This window comes from Podarcis erhardii (assembly GCF_964252035.2).
Source record: "Podarcis erhardii genome assembly, chromosome: 13".
In the NCBI taxonomy this organism is placed as follows: Eukaryota; Metazoa; Chordata; class Lepidosauria; order Squamata; family Lacertidae; genus Podarcis; species Podarcis erhardii.
This window is the reverse complement of record NC_138502.1, coordinates 37,522,916-37,537,714: the sequence shown is the minus strand read 5'-3', so window position 1 is coordinate 37,537,714 and position 14,799 is coordinate 37,522,916. Positions and strand designations below refer to the sequence as shown.

Genomic DNA, 14,799 nt, shown 5'->3' with positions numbered 1-14,799 from the left:
GTGATCTAGAAGTGTGTCCTTGCCATGGACAATCCTCTGTTACCGGCATGCTTTGTGGAAGGTTCCTCCTTAATCTGGATAATTGGCAATAATCAAGAGGTGTTCCTGAAGCAACATATGCAAATGGGCTGCAATTAATCAGCTGCCCAAAGAACTGGGAAGGTATTTTGAATGGTTTTCTGAAGCTTGAGAATCCTTACAACAGCCGTGAAAGGAAAGGGGGAGGAAAAGGTGCTTTGCACTTTCTTATGGTTTTCTTTTTGTTCTCCTGTCCTCCTCTACACAATGAAGAGGTGTGTGTAGCTGCTACTTTGAAAAAAAAGGGGGGTTCCGATTTATTCTCTGCAAGGAATTTAATAAGGTTTTGCTGTGCTGCCCCCCTCATCTGAGGGTGAATGGATTTTATTTATGACCACTTCTAAATGGGGGTGTTGCTGGGGGAATGCAGTGGGGAAAAGAAAAAATGACCCAAAGCTGGGCAGTTGTTGAAGGGAGGCTGAATATGAGGAAAGATTTTGCTGTGTGTTGTGTGCCAAGAAGGAATTGCAGAGGGGAACTTAATGGCGGAAGTCTGGAAAGTTCACTCTGCGAGTTATTTATGGCTGCGGTTCACATGTTAGTTTGATAACAGCAGAATGGAATGGAATGGAATGTGACTTTGTATCATTCAGACAAATACTGCAAAAAAGGAACAAGAAGAGAAACAACTGAACTCTTTCAACACAGCAGGTCTGGAACAAAAATGAAGATGAAAGAGTACAAATGCATTATAAATATGTAAGATGTAACCGAGGTTGCTGTTTGTAAGGTGAAAATTAGACAGCTGGAAGAACAGCTTAATGACAAGTGAAGGATGTCAACTGGAGACGAAATAAGAAAGGAAGCAGCTAAAGGGGAATATGGTTGCAACAGGAGCAGGAAACCTGATTTTAAGAAATTGTATTAAATTTAAATAATTTGCTTCCATTTGTAATCATTTAGAAAATTAATAAAAATATTATTTATTTATTTAATCCCTGATATTTTATATCGTTTATGAATGCAGCCCACCTTCATATTACAGTATATTATGATATTTTAATTTTACCATTTTTCTTTTTATTCTGTTCGGGTCTATAACTGCATAATAAAGGACCTGTATTTTCAATCCTGTAAAGAGTGTGTAATTTGTCCCTCCCCTCTGGCTCTAGGCCGAAAATTGTGGAAATCACACCTTTTGGTGGTGCGCATGCACACAAACATGCACACAGACACACTTCTATTTGCGTTTGAGTGTGTGATTGAAGTGGTATATTAAAAAGTATCTGCATTTGCAGTAAAGAGGGTTGAAAGAAGCTGTCAATTTTGACTTTACCAGTATCTCATTCTTTCCATCTTAAATTCAGTTCTGCACAGTTTTTGCAGCAATCCATGATTCTTTTTATTTTAAAAATCCTCATGAAAACTCTGAAGCATTTTAGTGTCAATTTCTCCTAGTAAACACATTTTTCAATAAACTCACAACACTTTTGCAAGTGTTCACTATGCATTTTTTGACACTTTCCCCAACGATACTGGCTAACTCTATGGGGCTGAGGACAGCTCAGCCCCCCCCCCCAGTATGTGGGGACAGGGCTGAGCCCTCAATCTTGAGGGGCTGAGCCCTGACAGGCCTCCCTGGCAGGCCTCTCCACAATGGCGTAGGTTCCCATCAGGCTTCCCTGCTGTGTCAAAGGCATAGCTGTCAACTTTCCCCTTTTTTAAAGGCAAATTCCCTTATTCCAAATAGGATTCCTCGCAAGAAAAGGGAAATGTTGACAGCTATGGAAAGGTCCTGCTGGGCAGAGGGCCCCTTCCCAGGCCTTGTGGCCTCCTCACGGCACACGTGATGTTGGTGCCTCTACCCGTAAAATATTCATTTTTGTAAACATTGGTTGAAGAACAACATCATAATTTTTAGTTAAGTGCAGATTTCTAAGGAGGGTTGTGTTTCGATTCTCATATTGTTTCAGAAAGTACAAATCAGATCGTCTTGGTTTTAAATGCAAACTGAATTGAATGCCCCCTGCCCTGAATTCTTTGTAGTCAAATAACCTATTTATTTACTTCTTTTCTTTATATGATACTTTCAGGAAGCATATTAATGGGAATCTTTAAAATATACATCCAGATGTGCGATTCACCCTCCCAATATCAATATACATTGGTTGAGAATAAGCGTCTACAAAAATAGACGTTCAGGTGGACTGGTTCAAGACATTTTGGCACCCAAAGTGAACTACAAAATGCCTCCCCCAATGCCAGAGAAGAAGGGGCACTTTTTTTGTCCTGTAAAGGGACAGAAACCGCTTTGAATGAAACATCAGAAACATGTTTTTTTCGTCATTTGTTTGATGCTCCTGATGTAAAGAGACCTAGTTATTGCCTCACCTGTAATTATCACTCTGGTCATGACTAAGTCTCCCTTGGATAATGTCTCAATAGATTTCCACAGAATACCAGCCAAAGTCTAAACATGAGAATATAAAAAAACCCTTCTTGTGATTCTAAACAAGGGAGAGGCCAGAGGAAGAGGAAGGATTTCTGCTGTTGTCTTTTTCAAGTTGTAGAATAGGATCTTGTTGTCTTTGTCCATGGAGTTTGTCCATGGAAATCAGCCCTGATTGCTCACTGGAAGGACAGATCCTGAAGCTGAGGCTCCAATACTTTGGCCACCTCATGAGAAGAGAAGATTCCCCGGAAAAGACCCTGATGTTGGGAAAGATTGAGGGCACAAGGAGAAGGGGACGACAGAGGAGGAGATGGTTGGACAGTGTTCTTGAAGCTACCAACGAGTCTGACCAAGCTGCGGGAGACAGTGGAAGACAGGAGTGCCTGGTGTGCTCTGGTCCATGGGGTCACGAAGAGTTGGACATGACTAAATGACTAAACAACAACAGGATAGGATCTTAATCTGTGAATTGGTGGGGAAATGCTGTTCCTGTCAAGGCAAAATATTCTACTGAGGGTGGTTCTGAAACTAAGGTTCATGTTCTAGACAGAAATAAGGGTGTCTGATGACGAAGAATATTTGCCTCAGTATGCTGTTGTTTATTGTGTCCGTTCTCTTTCATCTGCCGCATTTGGTGTGCAAACATACCATGGATTGCACCGTCCATGATCTGTCCAGAATTCCACATGAATACTACCAACCTGGTGATCTTATGATTGGCGGAGTTGCTTCCCATCTCTTTACTGCTTTTGACAAAGAAGACTTCAGAGAAAGGCTAACTACCCATCAGCTTCTTAATACCTTGTAAGGACATGTCAAAGAATCAGCTGGTACAGAAACATCCCCCAAACCTGAACATGCTTAAATTTACCTAGTTTAAGATGGAAAGCCCTTCTCTATTCTGAATATTGAACTTAGAAAGTTTGGGGGGAGGGGTCTTAAAAGCTCACCTCTCCTTTGAGGTGAAGAATCTAAGAGCCCTAGATGTTCTCATCAAACTCAGACAAGATTTATAGGATTCTCCTAGTTAAAAATGTGTCACAGGTCAGAAAATGATGAGAACTACTCCATTAAGCTAGGCTACCTACTTCTCAGCATTTCGACACAACTTTTTGTTAGATCAAATCAGTACCTGCAGATAAATGTTTTGTATGTTTGTGCTTTGTGCTTTCTGTTGATGTCAGTGTGTGAGTGTCAAAGTTTGATGCCTTGTGCTCTTAATGTGGTGCAGACCTGTTCAGTTACTTAGTGACAGTAAGACAGGAAGGGGAAAGAGATTCAATTGTGTTTAATATTTATAGAAAGAGCCTGGATCAGGTACATTCATTTTGTTTGTCTTTGGGAACAACAGTCAGTGATTGGCTGAAGGTTCTGAACCGTGATGAAACGGCAGTTAACTGTCAGTTGGGAGAAGCTGAGATGAAAGCAGACAAATAAGGCTTAAGCTCCCTAAACCCAGTTTGTTAACAATATTTTTTTGGCGAAGATTAGAACAAGTGAGCTGGTGTGTATTTTAGGCTAAGAAGCTCCCCAGTTCTTAGCAGAAAAATGCCATAAAAGCAGATTTCTTAAATGAGCTCAACTGTCCAAGCAGCCAGAAATAGGACCTGTGGAGCTTTGCAGGCCAAAAGCAGATGGCACCTAGCAGTTGAATCAATTTGTGAGTGAACTGGGCAGGTGTCTGTTTAGGGAATTTGGTCTGGGGTAAAAGCCTTGTAGAGGTTACTGTTGATCAGTATCTCTTAAATCTTTAAGTGATGTCAAGTACATGTAGGACTCCAAAATAAATATAAGTATTGCCTTATTAGGGATGGGGCGGTATTGAAATCAGTTCACATTTAAACGTAAACCTTCCAGAATTGGCTTGCTCAAAAGAAATATGAAATCCCAAAATGGAGCCATTATTTGAAATTCACACTTCTCTAAATTTTGCACTGCACTTCTCTAGCCGAGCAATGTATACAAAAATTCATACACTGGGGTAAAGTATTTATAAAAAAATGCATATATTAGTGAATGTGGTATAGAAGTCTTCAAGTGGACTACAATGCATTCTTTTAGAAGAAATTGGTTTCCAGATATCTGTATAATAGGGCACACTGCGCACAAAAACGCTGAAGAATAATCACGAGATGCTTGAAAAATTGCACAGCATATCATTTAAATAATAATAATAATTGCATAACATATCTCCCAAGAAATCAGCATAAAATTCTCATTGCAGTGTTGTGCCAAAGAACTACCAGCATATTCTGGCCTTGGTATTTGCTGTCAAGGAGATCAATGAGAACCCCAAGATCTTGCCTAATATTACACTGGGATTCCATATCTATGACAGTTACTTCAATCAAAGGATGACCTACCAGGCTGCTTTGAACCTTCCATCAACACTTCTACCCAACTACAAGTGTGACACTCAGAAACATTTGATGGCAGTTATTGGGGGACTTGACATGGATTCCTCCCTTCAAATGGCAGACATACTGGGCATCTACAAGATTCCTCAGGTAAGATGCCTTCGAGGTTTCACATTCATTCACCATGAATGAATCCTTTCCCCTCCCTGGCATGCAGCTATGTCACTGCCTCCTGGGCCAGAGAGTCTAGGGAAGATGCTTTTGTTTGACTCCCTTGTCGATGGGAGAGTGAGGTAAATGCCTACTGTCATTACAACTGTCATTGCCACAACAGCTGCTACAGATGCACATACCAATTCCTTCTACTATATTATGTCCCTTTATTTCCTTCTAGCTCACTTATGGTTCCTTTGCTCTAGAGTATACCGATGAAAGCCAGTCCATTCCCTTTTACCGGATGGTGCCAAACGAAGCCCATCAGTACACTGGGATTGTTGAGCTGCTTTTGCACTTTGGTTGGACGTGGGTTGGGTTGCTCAGTGGAGATAATCACAGTGGAGAGAGATTTGTTCAGACCCTGAAACCTCTGCTGTCCCAGAAAGGTATTTGCTTGGCCTTCTCAGAGAAAACCCTGAAAACCACATATTTGACTGAGTATTATGCCATGTATTCCCAATGGATCCAAATCTATCATTTTATTATGGAAAGTAAAGCCAATGTTGTTGTTTTCTATGGAGAAACAAAGTCCATGCTTGGCTTGCGAACAATGGTAGCACTAGGCAAATTGGAAAATGTGACCAAAACATCTGTGGGCAAGGTGTGGATTCTGACAGCACAGCTGGATTTCACAGCATTGGCCTTTCAAATGAGCATGGATATGCAAGTCTTCCAGGGTTCCCTCTCCCTTGCAATTCATTCAAATGTGGTACAAGGATTCAAAGCCTTTCTTCAGGTCCAAAATCCTTTTGAGGCAAATGGAAATGGCTTTGTCAAGCAGTTCTGGGCACAAGTATTTCTCTGTTTATTTCCAAACTCCAATACAGAGGTGCAGGCCAGTGGAACCTGCACTGGAGAGGAGAAGCTGGAAGATCTAATTTCATCTGCTTTTGAGATGAACATGTCTGGCCACAGCTACAGTCTCTATAATGCCGTCTATGCCATAGCACATGCTCTACATGGCATGCTCTTGCCCAGGACAAAATACAGGGCAGCGGTGGAAGGAGGGATGCAGGAGCTTCAAATGCTGCAGTCTTGGCAGGTAATGCCTTTTCATGAAATACAATTTATTTAACATGAACTGTGCCCTGGAAATTAGTGTAAATTATCTCCCAGCAGTCCTCTTAGCAGTCATCTGAACTCCTTTCTCATGCTTTTACTCCTTCATTGCTATAATTTAATAAATTCATAAAACAAAAAAACAACCCAGAATTGCCATTTAATTTGTCCATTCATGCTGCATGGCAGTAAAAAGGACATTGGATCGGAAAACATTATTTTATGCTACCTTGAGCTCAACACTTGTTTTTTGGGAGTTGGAATACATATATTAAATCAAATCAAAAGTAATCACTCCCTACAGCACAGAACTCACCCACACTGCCCATATGGCGTTCTCCTCCAAATCACTCTCTTCCCACACTTCTCTCTCCCTCAGTCTGAACTTTCTTATTCTATGGACACTCCAAAAAGGGGAGGGCATGAGAAATTATGGCTTGAGGGAGGGAAAGTTTGAGAAGGAATTGAGAAAAATGGATTTGTTGCAATAGTGTGACAGAGCGTTTTAACCCCACTTTATTTGTGCAAACCTAATACAGTGGTACCTCGGGTTAAGTACTCAATTCGTTCCGAAGGTCCGTACTTAACCTGAAACTGTTCTTAACCTGAAGCACCACTTTAGCTAATGGGGCCTCCAGCTGCTGCTGGGCCGCCGGAGCATGATTTCTGTTCTCATCCTGAAGCAAAGTTCTTAACCTGAAGCACTATTTCTGGGTTAGCGGAGTCTGTAACCTGAAGTGTATGTAACCTGAAGTGTATGTAACCTGAGGTATCACTGTATTCTGGCATGTGCATAGTATGTGCAGAATTTCACCCCAGAAAATACTGACCATTTGGAGGCATTACTTCATCATTTCTCTTTTCTTTCAATGCAGCTCCATCCCTTCCTTAGGACTGTCTCCTTCAACAACTCTGCTGGAGAAACAGTATCTTTTGGTGAGAACTGGGAAGTAGAAGCTGGCTTTGATATTACCAACATGGTCACTTTTCCAAATAACTCCTTCCTGAGAGTCAAGGTTGGAAGGGTTGGTGTGGAGGCTGCCCCAGGTCAGGATTTCAACAGAATGATTTGGCACAGAAGTTTTCACCAGGTGGGGCATAATTCCAACATCCATGAGATATAGGAAAACAAAATATTACGCACTTATCAATCATCAGCCCAGCACATACCTGGTTTTCTAGCCTTATTCAAAACATTCTCTTCTGCATTACATTCGATGAGCTTGCTGGATCAGGCCAATGGCCTACCTTCTGCACCATTTTTTCCTCAGATTGGCAAACCAGATGTTTATGGAAAATCCACAAGCAGGAACTGGGCCCAAGAGCGCTCCCTACTTTTGTGGTTTCCATAAGATAGTGTTCAACTGTTGTGATGCATCCAAGGGAACGGGGACAATTGGCAGGCCCCCAGATGGCTCCAGCCCACCGGCCGGTTGCCGGTCGAACTCCAGTCCTTGGTTTTGCATCAATCTGCGACTCAGAGCTTCAGATGCTGAGCACGCAAGCCAGCAGAGATAACAAACTCTTTGCGACAGAAGGGCAGACAGAGGCATATGTAAAACATATTTACAAGCACTTTATTCGGCATAGATCAGGACAAAGAAAACATGTCTGCTCTCCTTCATGTCCAAGAGCTAGAAGCAATAAAGCAAAAGCTCTACACACAACGGAAGTTCCCAGCAAGCTGTGCTGGAACGTAAACAGACATGTGACATACAACAACTCCACACATCTGTTAAGGTAGAACAGAACATGAATATCCTAACAGTGTCTCTGACCATGAAGACAGAGCATAACCTCCCTCATGGCTAATAGCCACTAATAGACCTATCCTCCATGAATTTTTCAAATCCTCTTTTAAAACATCCCAGTTGGTGGCTATTACGGCCTCCTTTGGGAATGAGTTCCATAGTTTAACTATACTGCATGAAGAGCTGTAAATGGACTAGACACATTGCCGCAAATTACAACGGAGCTTTTAGCAGTTTAATACCCTTTCAAATCTTGCAGGCAATACATTCCCCCCCAAATATTCCAACTCCCCCCCCCCCCAATTTTTCAAGTGTATTTTTTAAAAAATTGTTCTCTAATGTTCAATTTTAGTTCTTCTACTTGGGGTGGGGAATCACACTTAAGTTACCATAGTTTTGGCTTCAGAAGCCTTAGAATTTAACTGAGACACCAAAGTCACTACCCACCTTTATCCTAAGGAAAAAGAAACTGTGGGCTAGGGATGGAGGATAATTTCATATGGTTTACAGTTTTATGGAAACTGGCAGAATTCATGCCTCTCATATTAGTACTCAGATCAGAACACCATTAATTATCCTTTAAGTTTCACATTTCTCTGAATTTTGTGATACATTTCTCAGCTCAAGAAAGGACCAACATGGTTTGAAAAATGCATATTGTCGGCGCCAGCGCTTCCGGTCGGCGCCAGCGCTTGATGGCGGCTTTCTCTCCGAGCTCCGGAGAGAGGGCTGCTTCACGAGTTCGGGTCTGACCGCTACGGCGAAGCGGGGACCCCTAAAATCACAGGCGCGGAAGCCTGTGAACAAGGAGACTCGGCGGGCACCATTTGCGCCCCCCTTTACTGCAAAAGAGCCTTTTTAAAGGCTCCGGAGGAGCATCGGGGGATCGTGCGGTGCTGAGAGTCGCTACCCAGCCCGTGGAGTGAAGCCGCGTCGCCATTAGCGGAGAGCGCCGATTCCTTCCTGAAATTTGGACTGAAATTGAAATACCCGTAAGTAGGATTGGAAAACTTATTGGGACTTTAAAATAATTGAAATTTGGCTGAAAGCGGGGATGGTAAATAAAGGAAGTCTGCCTCCCCCGGACTGCATGAACTTTTAAAGCAACGGCATGAGAAGCTGCAATTGAAAGAAAAGTAATTTTGAATTGTTTGAACTGTTTAACCTAGACATTGAACTTGAACTACCCCCCCCCCAGCAAGCAGGAGCAGGGGGGGATGAAAGAGAAGTAATTTTAACCTGCATGAGAGGAAAAACTAAGTGAAAACTCCTGCTGTCTCTGATTTTGGGAACGGATTGCCTGTGTGAAGCACTTTCCCACACTGGAAGAATGGCAGACGAAAGTGATTGACTTTATGGGATTGGCAGAAATGACCGGCAGAATCCGCGACCAAGAGAAAGAGACAGTGGAGGAAGATTGGAAGAAGTTTAAAGTATATCTTAAGAATTGTTGTAAAATAGAGGAGTGATAAAATGTCAAGGGGAAGGAAGATGTAGAATTGCAGCTAAAACTTTTTGATGATTTAAGGTGAAATTGAGAATGACAATGAGTTTAAATTTAAAATTTAATTGGCAAAAGGGGTTGTTGAAAAACTGCAAAATAAGGATGCAAAAAGGGTGAGGTACGGGGAAGTCCGAGAAACGAGGTGTATGAAAATGAGGTTAAGAAATGATATTTTTTGGGTGTGTTTGTATTTGTTGATGTTTGTGTGTTGTTGCTGTTTAGTGTTAAAAATTGGAAAATTAATAAAAAATTATATATATATAAAAAAATGAAAAATGCATATTGTAAGATAAAAGAAACTTAGAAATGCAAATATCTAGATAAGATAAATATTAAAATGTGAATTTAGTTGTGGATTAACGTGGAAATGGGATGTAGTGAATTTATTATTAAACCCAGTGCTTTTTTCTAAAAAAATGTTTAGGGGTACTCTCATTTTGACTCAAAATCACCATTTTATAGTTCAAATCGAGGAAAATAAATACAGTAAATGGACAAAGGTACAAAGATTCACAAAATGTTTAGAGGTACAGGTATGCGTACTCCTGCATCCCCCCCAGAAAAAGGACTGATTAAACATATGAAATTTATATAGACAGGAAATATACTGATTTTTCCTTTCCAAAATGCCGCACCCTGCACCTCTAAATAAAATAAAAGAAGTACCACAATTTCCTGCCAGTCCTCTACCCCATATACTATTTGCCCTTTAAGGTTTAGTTTATAGAAAACAGCATCTTTAGGGACAAATAGCAGCCATCTTTAAGCAGCAACCCAGCCTGGTCCCCCAGGACAGATCAGGAGCATGCTTTATCTTAAAAATAAAAGCCCTTCTCAAGTATTCCCAAAAGAACTTGTGAGGGTTCAAACTAAGAAAGGCTGTGCATGCTCAGTGCATAAACTGCACCCACAATGCCTTCCTGTGCATGGCAGCAAGTGTGAAGGGGACTTCTAACTGCATTTGGCTGAACTCCTTTAGAAGCCGCCTCCTCATATTTGGGAACCATGATAATAACACAAAGTTACAAATCACAAGGAGACTTCTAAGCATGTCCAGTGTTTCAGACCTTCCCATTCAGTATGGTAAAATTGTTGGTGCTAGAGGTATTCTCTTTATGTATGGAGACAAAATGGGCAAGGCTACTTTTTGAATGCCTGAAGGGGGCTCAAAGATGGTCAGTTTGGTCCTGCCTTTGGAATAAGTAGTTTAGTGTCTTCTTACTTCTAGCTGTGGGTTGGAAAACAGAAGGCAAACATGCTATGAATTTCTGTGTGCTAAAATTTTAAAGTATTTGGTTAAATGGGCAGGTTCCACCTCTTTCTGTGTGCAACCCAAGTTGTCCTCCTGGTTCCAGCAAGGAGAAGAAGGAGGGGGAGCCATTCTGCTGCTATGGTTGTGCTCCATGTCCTCAAGGCAAGATTTCATCCCAAAAGGGTAAGAGACATGAGTTTTCAAACATATGTCACGTTAGGTATACAAGAAGGAAAAGGGGCGAGCCAGGGTTGCCCTGACCTTAAGTGCCCTTAGATAGGCCCGCCCCTATTGGCTGGCGCTGTGGAAGATGAATACTAATGGGCAACCCTGAATCCCGCGGGGCTGACGCCAGCCCCGCGAGAATGTGGATGGGGGCGTGAGCCCGCAACCCCCCCTCCTTAGTTCGGGAGTGGCTTGCTTTGCAAACTATATATCGTCTTAGAAGTTGTTGAAAAGATCAAGCAAATAATTGGTACGCATTGTTAGATTGGAGAATGGCATCACAAATTTTTAGAGAAGTACTCATTTTTCAGGGCAACTGTATTTTGATTCATGTATTGGTGAAAGGAGTGCAATTTGGGTAATCTTTCCATACCAAGGGCAACAAAACCAAAGTTATCCATTCTTATTGGCAGACATAAAGGAATATGGACCTTTCCTCGCAAGAAAAGGTTTATAACCCATGATCTCATCTTTGTCAGGTTAAAATACAGCAGGCAATACTGAGCTAAATGGACAAGTGACTTGGTATAAGATACATTCCTTAGTTCCTGTTCTGAACAGTTGATACAAGGATGATTTCTATTTGTAGTTACCACCATTGTCCAACTAAATTGCAGAATGTGGTTCCATATTGGCAACATATCTGAAATCTGAGTGTATTTTCTCTCTCTCCAGACATGGATGACTGTGTTGCATGCCCTGAAGATCATTATCCAAACAGGGACCAATCACAATGCATTCCAAAGGCAATCAGCTTCCTGTCTTTTAAAGAGCCTCTGGGGATAAGCTTAGCATGTTTTTCTCTTTCTCTCTCTCTCCTCACAGTGGTGGTCCAAGCCATCTTCATTAAACACCAGGACACACCCATTGTCAGAGCAAACAATCGGGACCTCACCTACACTCTCCTCACTTTCCTCCTGCTCTGCTTCCTCTGCCCATTGATCTTCCTCAGCCCTCCAGAAAGAGTGAGCTGCCTGCTCCGACAAATGGCTTTTGGCCTTGTTTTCACAGTGACTGTTTCTTGTGTTCTGGCCAAAACGATCACGGTGGTTCTGGCCTTTGTGGCAACCAAACCAGGATCCCGAATGAGGAAGTGGGTGGGGAAAAGACTGGCAAGCGCTATTGTGATTTCCTGTTCCCTTATCCAAGTGGGCATTTGCACTGTGTGGTTAGGAATCTCTCCCCCATTCCCTGATTCCGACATGCACTCTGTGATGAGAGAAATCATTCTAGGCTGCAACGAAGGGTCAGTTGCCCTGTTTTACTGTGTTCTGGCTTACATGGGCTTTTTGGCCATTATCAGCTTTGTTGTAGCATTTTTTGCCCGGAAACTGCCTGAGAGCTTCAATGAGGCCAGATTCATCACCTTCAGCATGTTCTTGTTTTGTAGTGTTTGGATCTCCTTTGTTCCAGTGTACCTGAGCACCAAGGGGAAATACATGGTGGCTGTGGAGATCTTCTCCATCTTGGCCTCCAGTGCTGGTTTACTGGGCTCCATCTTTTTCCCAAAGTGCTACATCATTGTGTTGAGACCTGATCTGAACAGCAAGGAGAAGTTAATAAAGAGGAAATAATAAATTATCCTATCATCTTTGTTTTTTGTTTTAGTAGAATGTGGGCAATATAATCTCTCATTATCCTTATTGTATGATTATATAAATTTTTTGTTTAGTTGCAATTGCTATGTGCAATTTATTTGAGAATTCTCTGTGGTCACTGTGAGACAGTTTTCCACAATCTTTTTGGACTTCATGGTGCATTTGGAAAACAAAGAAGCTGTAATAGATACCACAAAATATTGAGGCCTGTTTCATAGGATTCCCCTCACCCTTGTCTTTCTGCTATCCCTCTTGTTTTCCTTTGGCCTGCTTTTACAATGAAGGTGTGTGAACACCCTTTTGCCTTGGAGATGGGGACAGGGGAGGAGGTATTTGGTAAGGCTAGCTAAGAGTCCTTTTTATTTGTGTGCGCGCTATGTTCTTTATTCTAAACGCTTTTTAAAAAAAATGTTTATTGACAGTTTTTTTTTATAATTACAATACAGAAAAACAATATAACACATATCTTAACATATTTTCTTAACTTCTTTGGACTCCCTCACATCTCCCGCTCCTGCGTTCCTTAATATAAAATTTTACCCAGCAATTTATCACCTTATTTCCAATCTTGTTTTCTAATTTTCCAGTTGTATCTCTAGTTTTAGATATCATTTATTCAAACTTTAAAAATTTAGATTTAGCCTAATAGTTATCCAAAATTTGTCTTTTCTTAAATTTAAGTTATCTTCATATTTCACTTCATCTAGCTTAATGGTGCCAAGTTATTTATAATCTAGCATCCTTCTTAACATTCATACAATTTACAATGTTTCTGTAGGTAGGTCTTAAATTTCTTCCAGTCTTCTTCTACCGTCTCCTCTCCCAGGTCTCGGATTCTGCCAGTCATCTCGGCCAGTTCCATATAGTCTATCAGTTGCATCTGCCATTCTTCCAGTGTGGGTAAATCTTGGGTTTTCCAGTGCTTAGCGACAAGTATCCTTGCTGCTGTTGTTGCATACATAAAAAATGTTCGGTCTTTCTTTAACACCCTCTGGCCGACAATACCCAGAAGGAAGGCCTCTGGTTTCTTAGGAAAGGTATACTTAAATACCTTCTTCAGCTCATTATATATCATTTCCCAGAAAGCCTTCACTCTCGGGCAGGTCAACCAGAGGTGAAAGAACGTTCCTTCGTTTTCTTTACATTTCCAACATTTGTTATCAGACAAATGGTATATTTTTGCAAGTTTGACTGGGGTCATGTACCATCTATATATCATTTTCATAACATTTTCTTTCAAAGCATTACATGCAGTGAAATTCAGCCCAATGGTCCACAACCTTTCCCAGTCCTCAAACATGATATTATACCCAATGTCCTGTGCCCACTTTATCATAGCCGATTTGACCGTTTCATCTTGTGTGTTCCATTTTAACAGCAAGTTATACATTCTTGAAAGTACCTTAGTCTTAGGCTCTAACAATTCCGTTTCCAACTTCGATTTTTCCACCTGGAATCCTAACTTTTTGTCAAGTTTAAAAACTTCTTTAATCTGAGCGTAATGTAACTAATCTCGCACTTTACCTTTCATTTTCTCCATACTCTGCAATTTCCAATTATCTCCATCTTTTTCTAATATTTCCCAATACTTCGGCCATTCGGCCTCCATATTGAGTCTTTTCTATTCTAAACGCTTTTAAAATGTTGTTTGATTTTATTTGTCAACTTATATGACTACTGGGTCTTAGGATCTATTTTGCTTTAAATCATTGGTGTAGGTCTTGGGAAGGAAGTCCAATTCCATTGCTGGTCATGGAGCAAACTGGAAGAGACATTTGTTCTGTTTTCTTTTCACTAAGGAAGCCGTAGGTATAGAGACCCGTGCTTAGGCACATGTGAATGTCTGAACTTCCCTGGGAGTTAGCATGTTGTTCCTTTATCCTCACTACCTGGTAAAAGCAGCAGGAGGTGGTATTGTAGCCAAGTGGGTCTTTAACTGACTTAGACATTCATTTCTGACAATGTCCTCTAACCCAGTGGTTCTCAACCTTGGGTCCCCAGATGTTTTTGGCCTACACTTCCCATGATCCCTAGCTCACAGGACCAGTGGTCAGGGATGATGGGAGTTGTAGGCCAAAAACATCTGGAGACCCAAGTTTGAGAAAGGCTGCTCTAACCAAACGATACCCAGGGAAAACCAACCCTGCCAGCAACCCTGCGAAGTCACCCAAAATTCTGATTCAGGGTACTCAAGTTTTTTCCTGAACATCCAATGACTCTCCCCGGGACGAAAAGCAAAGGTCCACTCTTTGTCGTCTCAGCCACAAACCCACTCAGTAGCCATAAGCAAACTGCCAGGCACCAGATTCAGAGCAAAAGCTTACAATAAGAAGCCACAAAAGCAAATAGAAGCAAATACTTTATTAG

The 14,799-nt window shown here is 41.4% G+C and overlaps 1 protein-coding gene across 1 annotated transcript in view; it reads left to right on the top strand.

Moving 5' to 3' along the window:
• The first annotated feature begins 2,331 nt into the window (after window positions 1–2,331).
• Window positions 2,332–14,799, top strand: part of LOC309327923 (uncharacterized protein) — a 133,129-nt gene continuing 120,661 nt past the window's right edge. Inside the window, 5 exon segments of the mRNA XM_081837536.1 lie at window positions 2,332–3,274; window positions 4,695–4,977; window positions 5,222–6,085; window positions 6,978–7,193; window positions 10,666–10,792. Coding sequence (XP_081693662.1) covers window positions 3,036–3,274; window positions 4,695–4,977; window positions 5,222–6,085; window positions 6,978–7,193; window positions 10,666–10,792 — 1,729 coding nt within the window. The 5' untranslated portion in view covers window positions 2,332–3,035.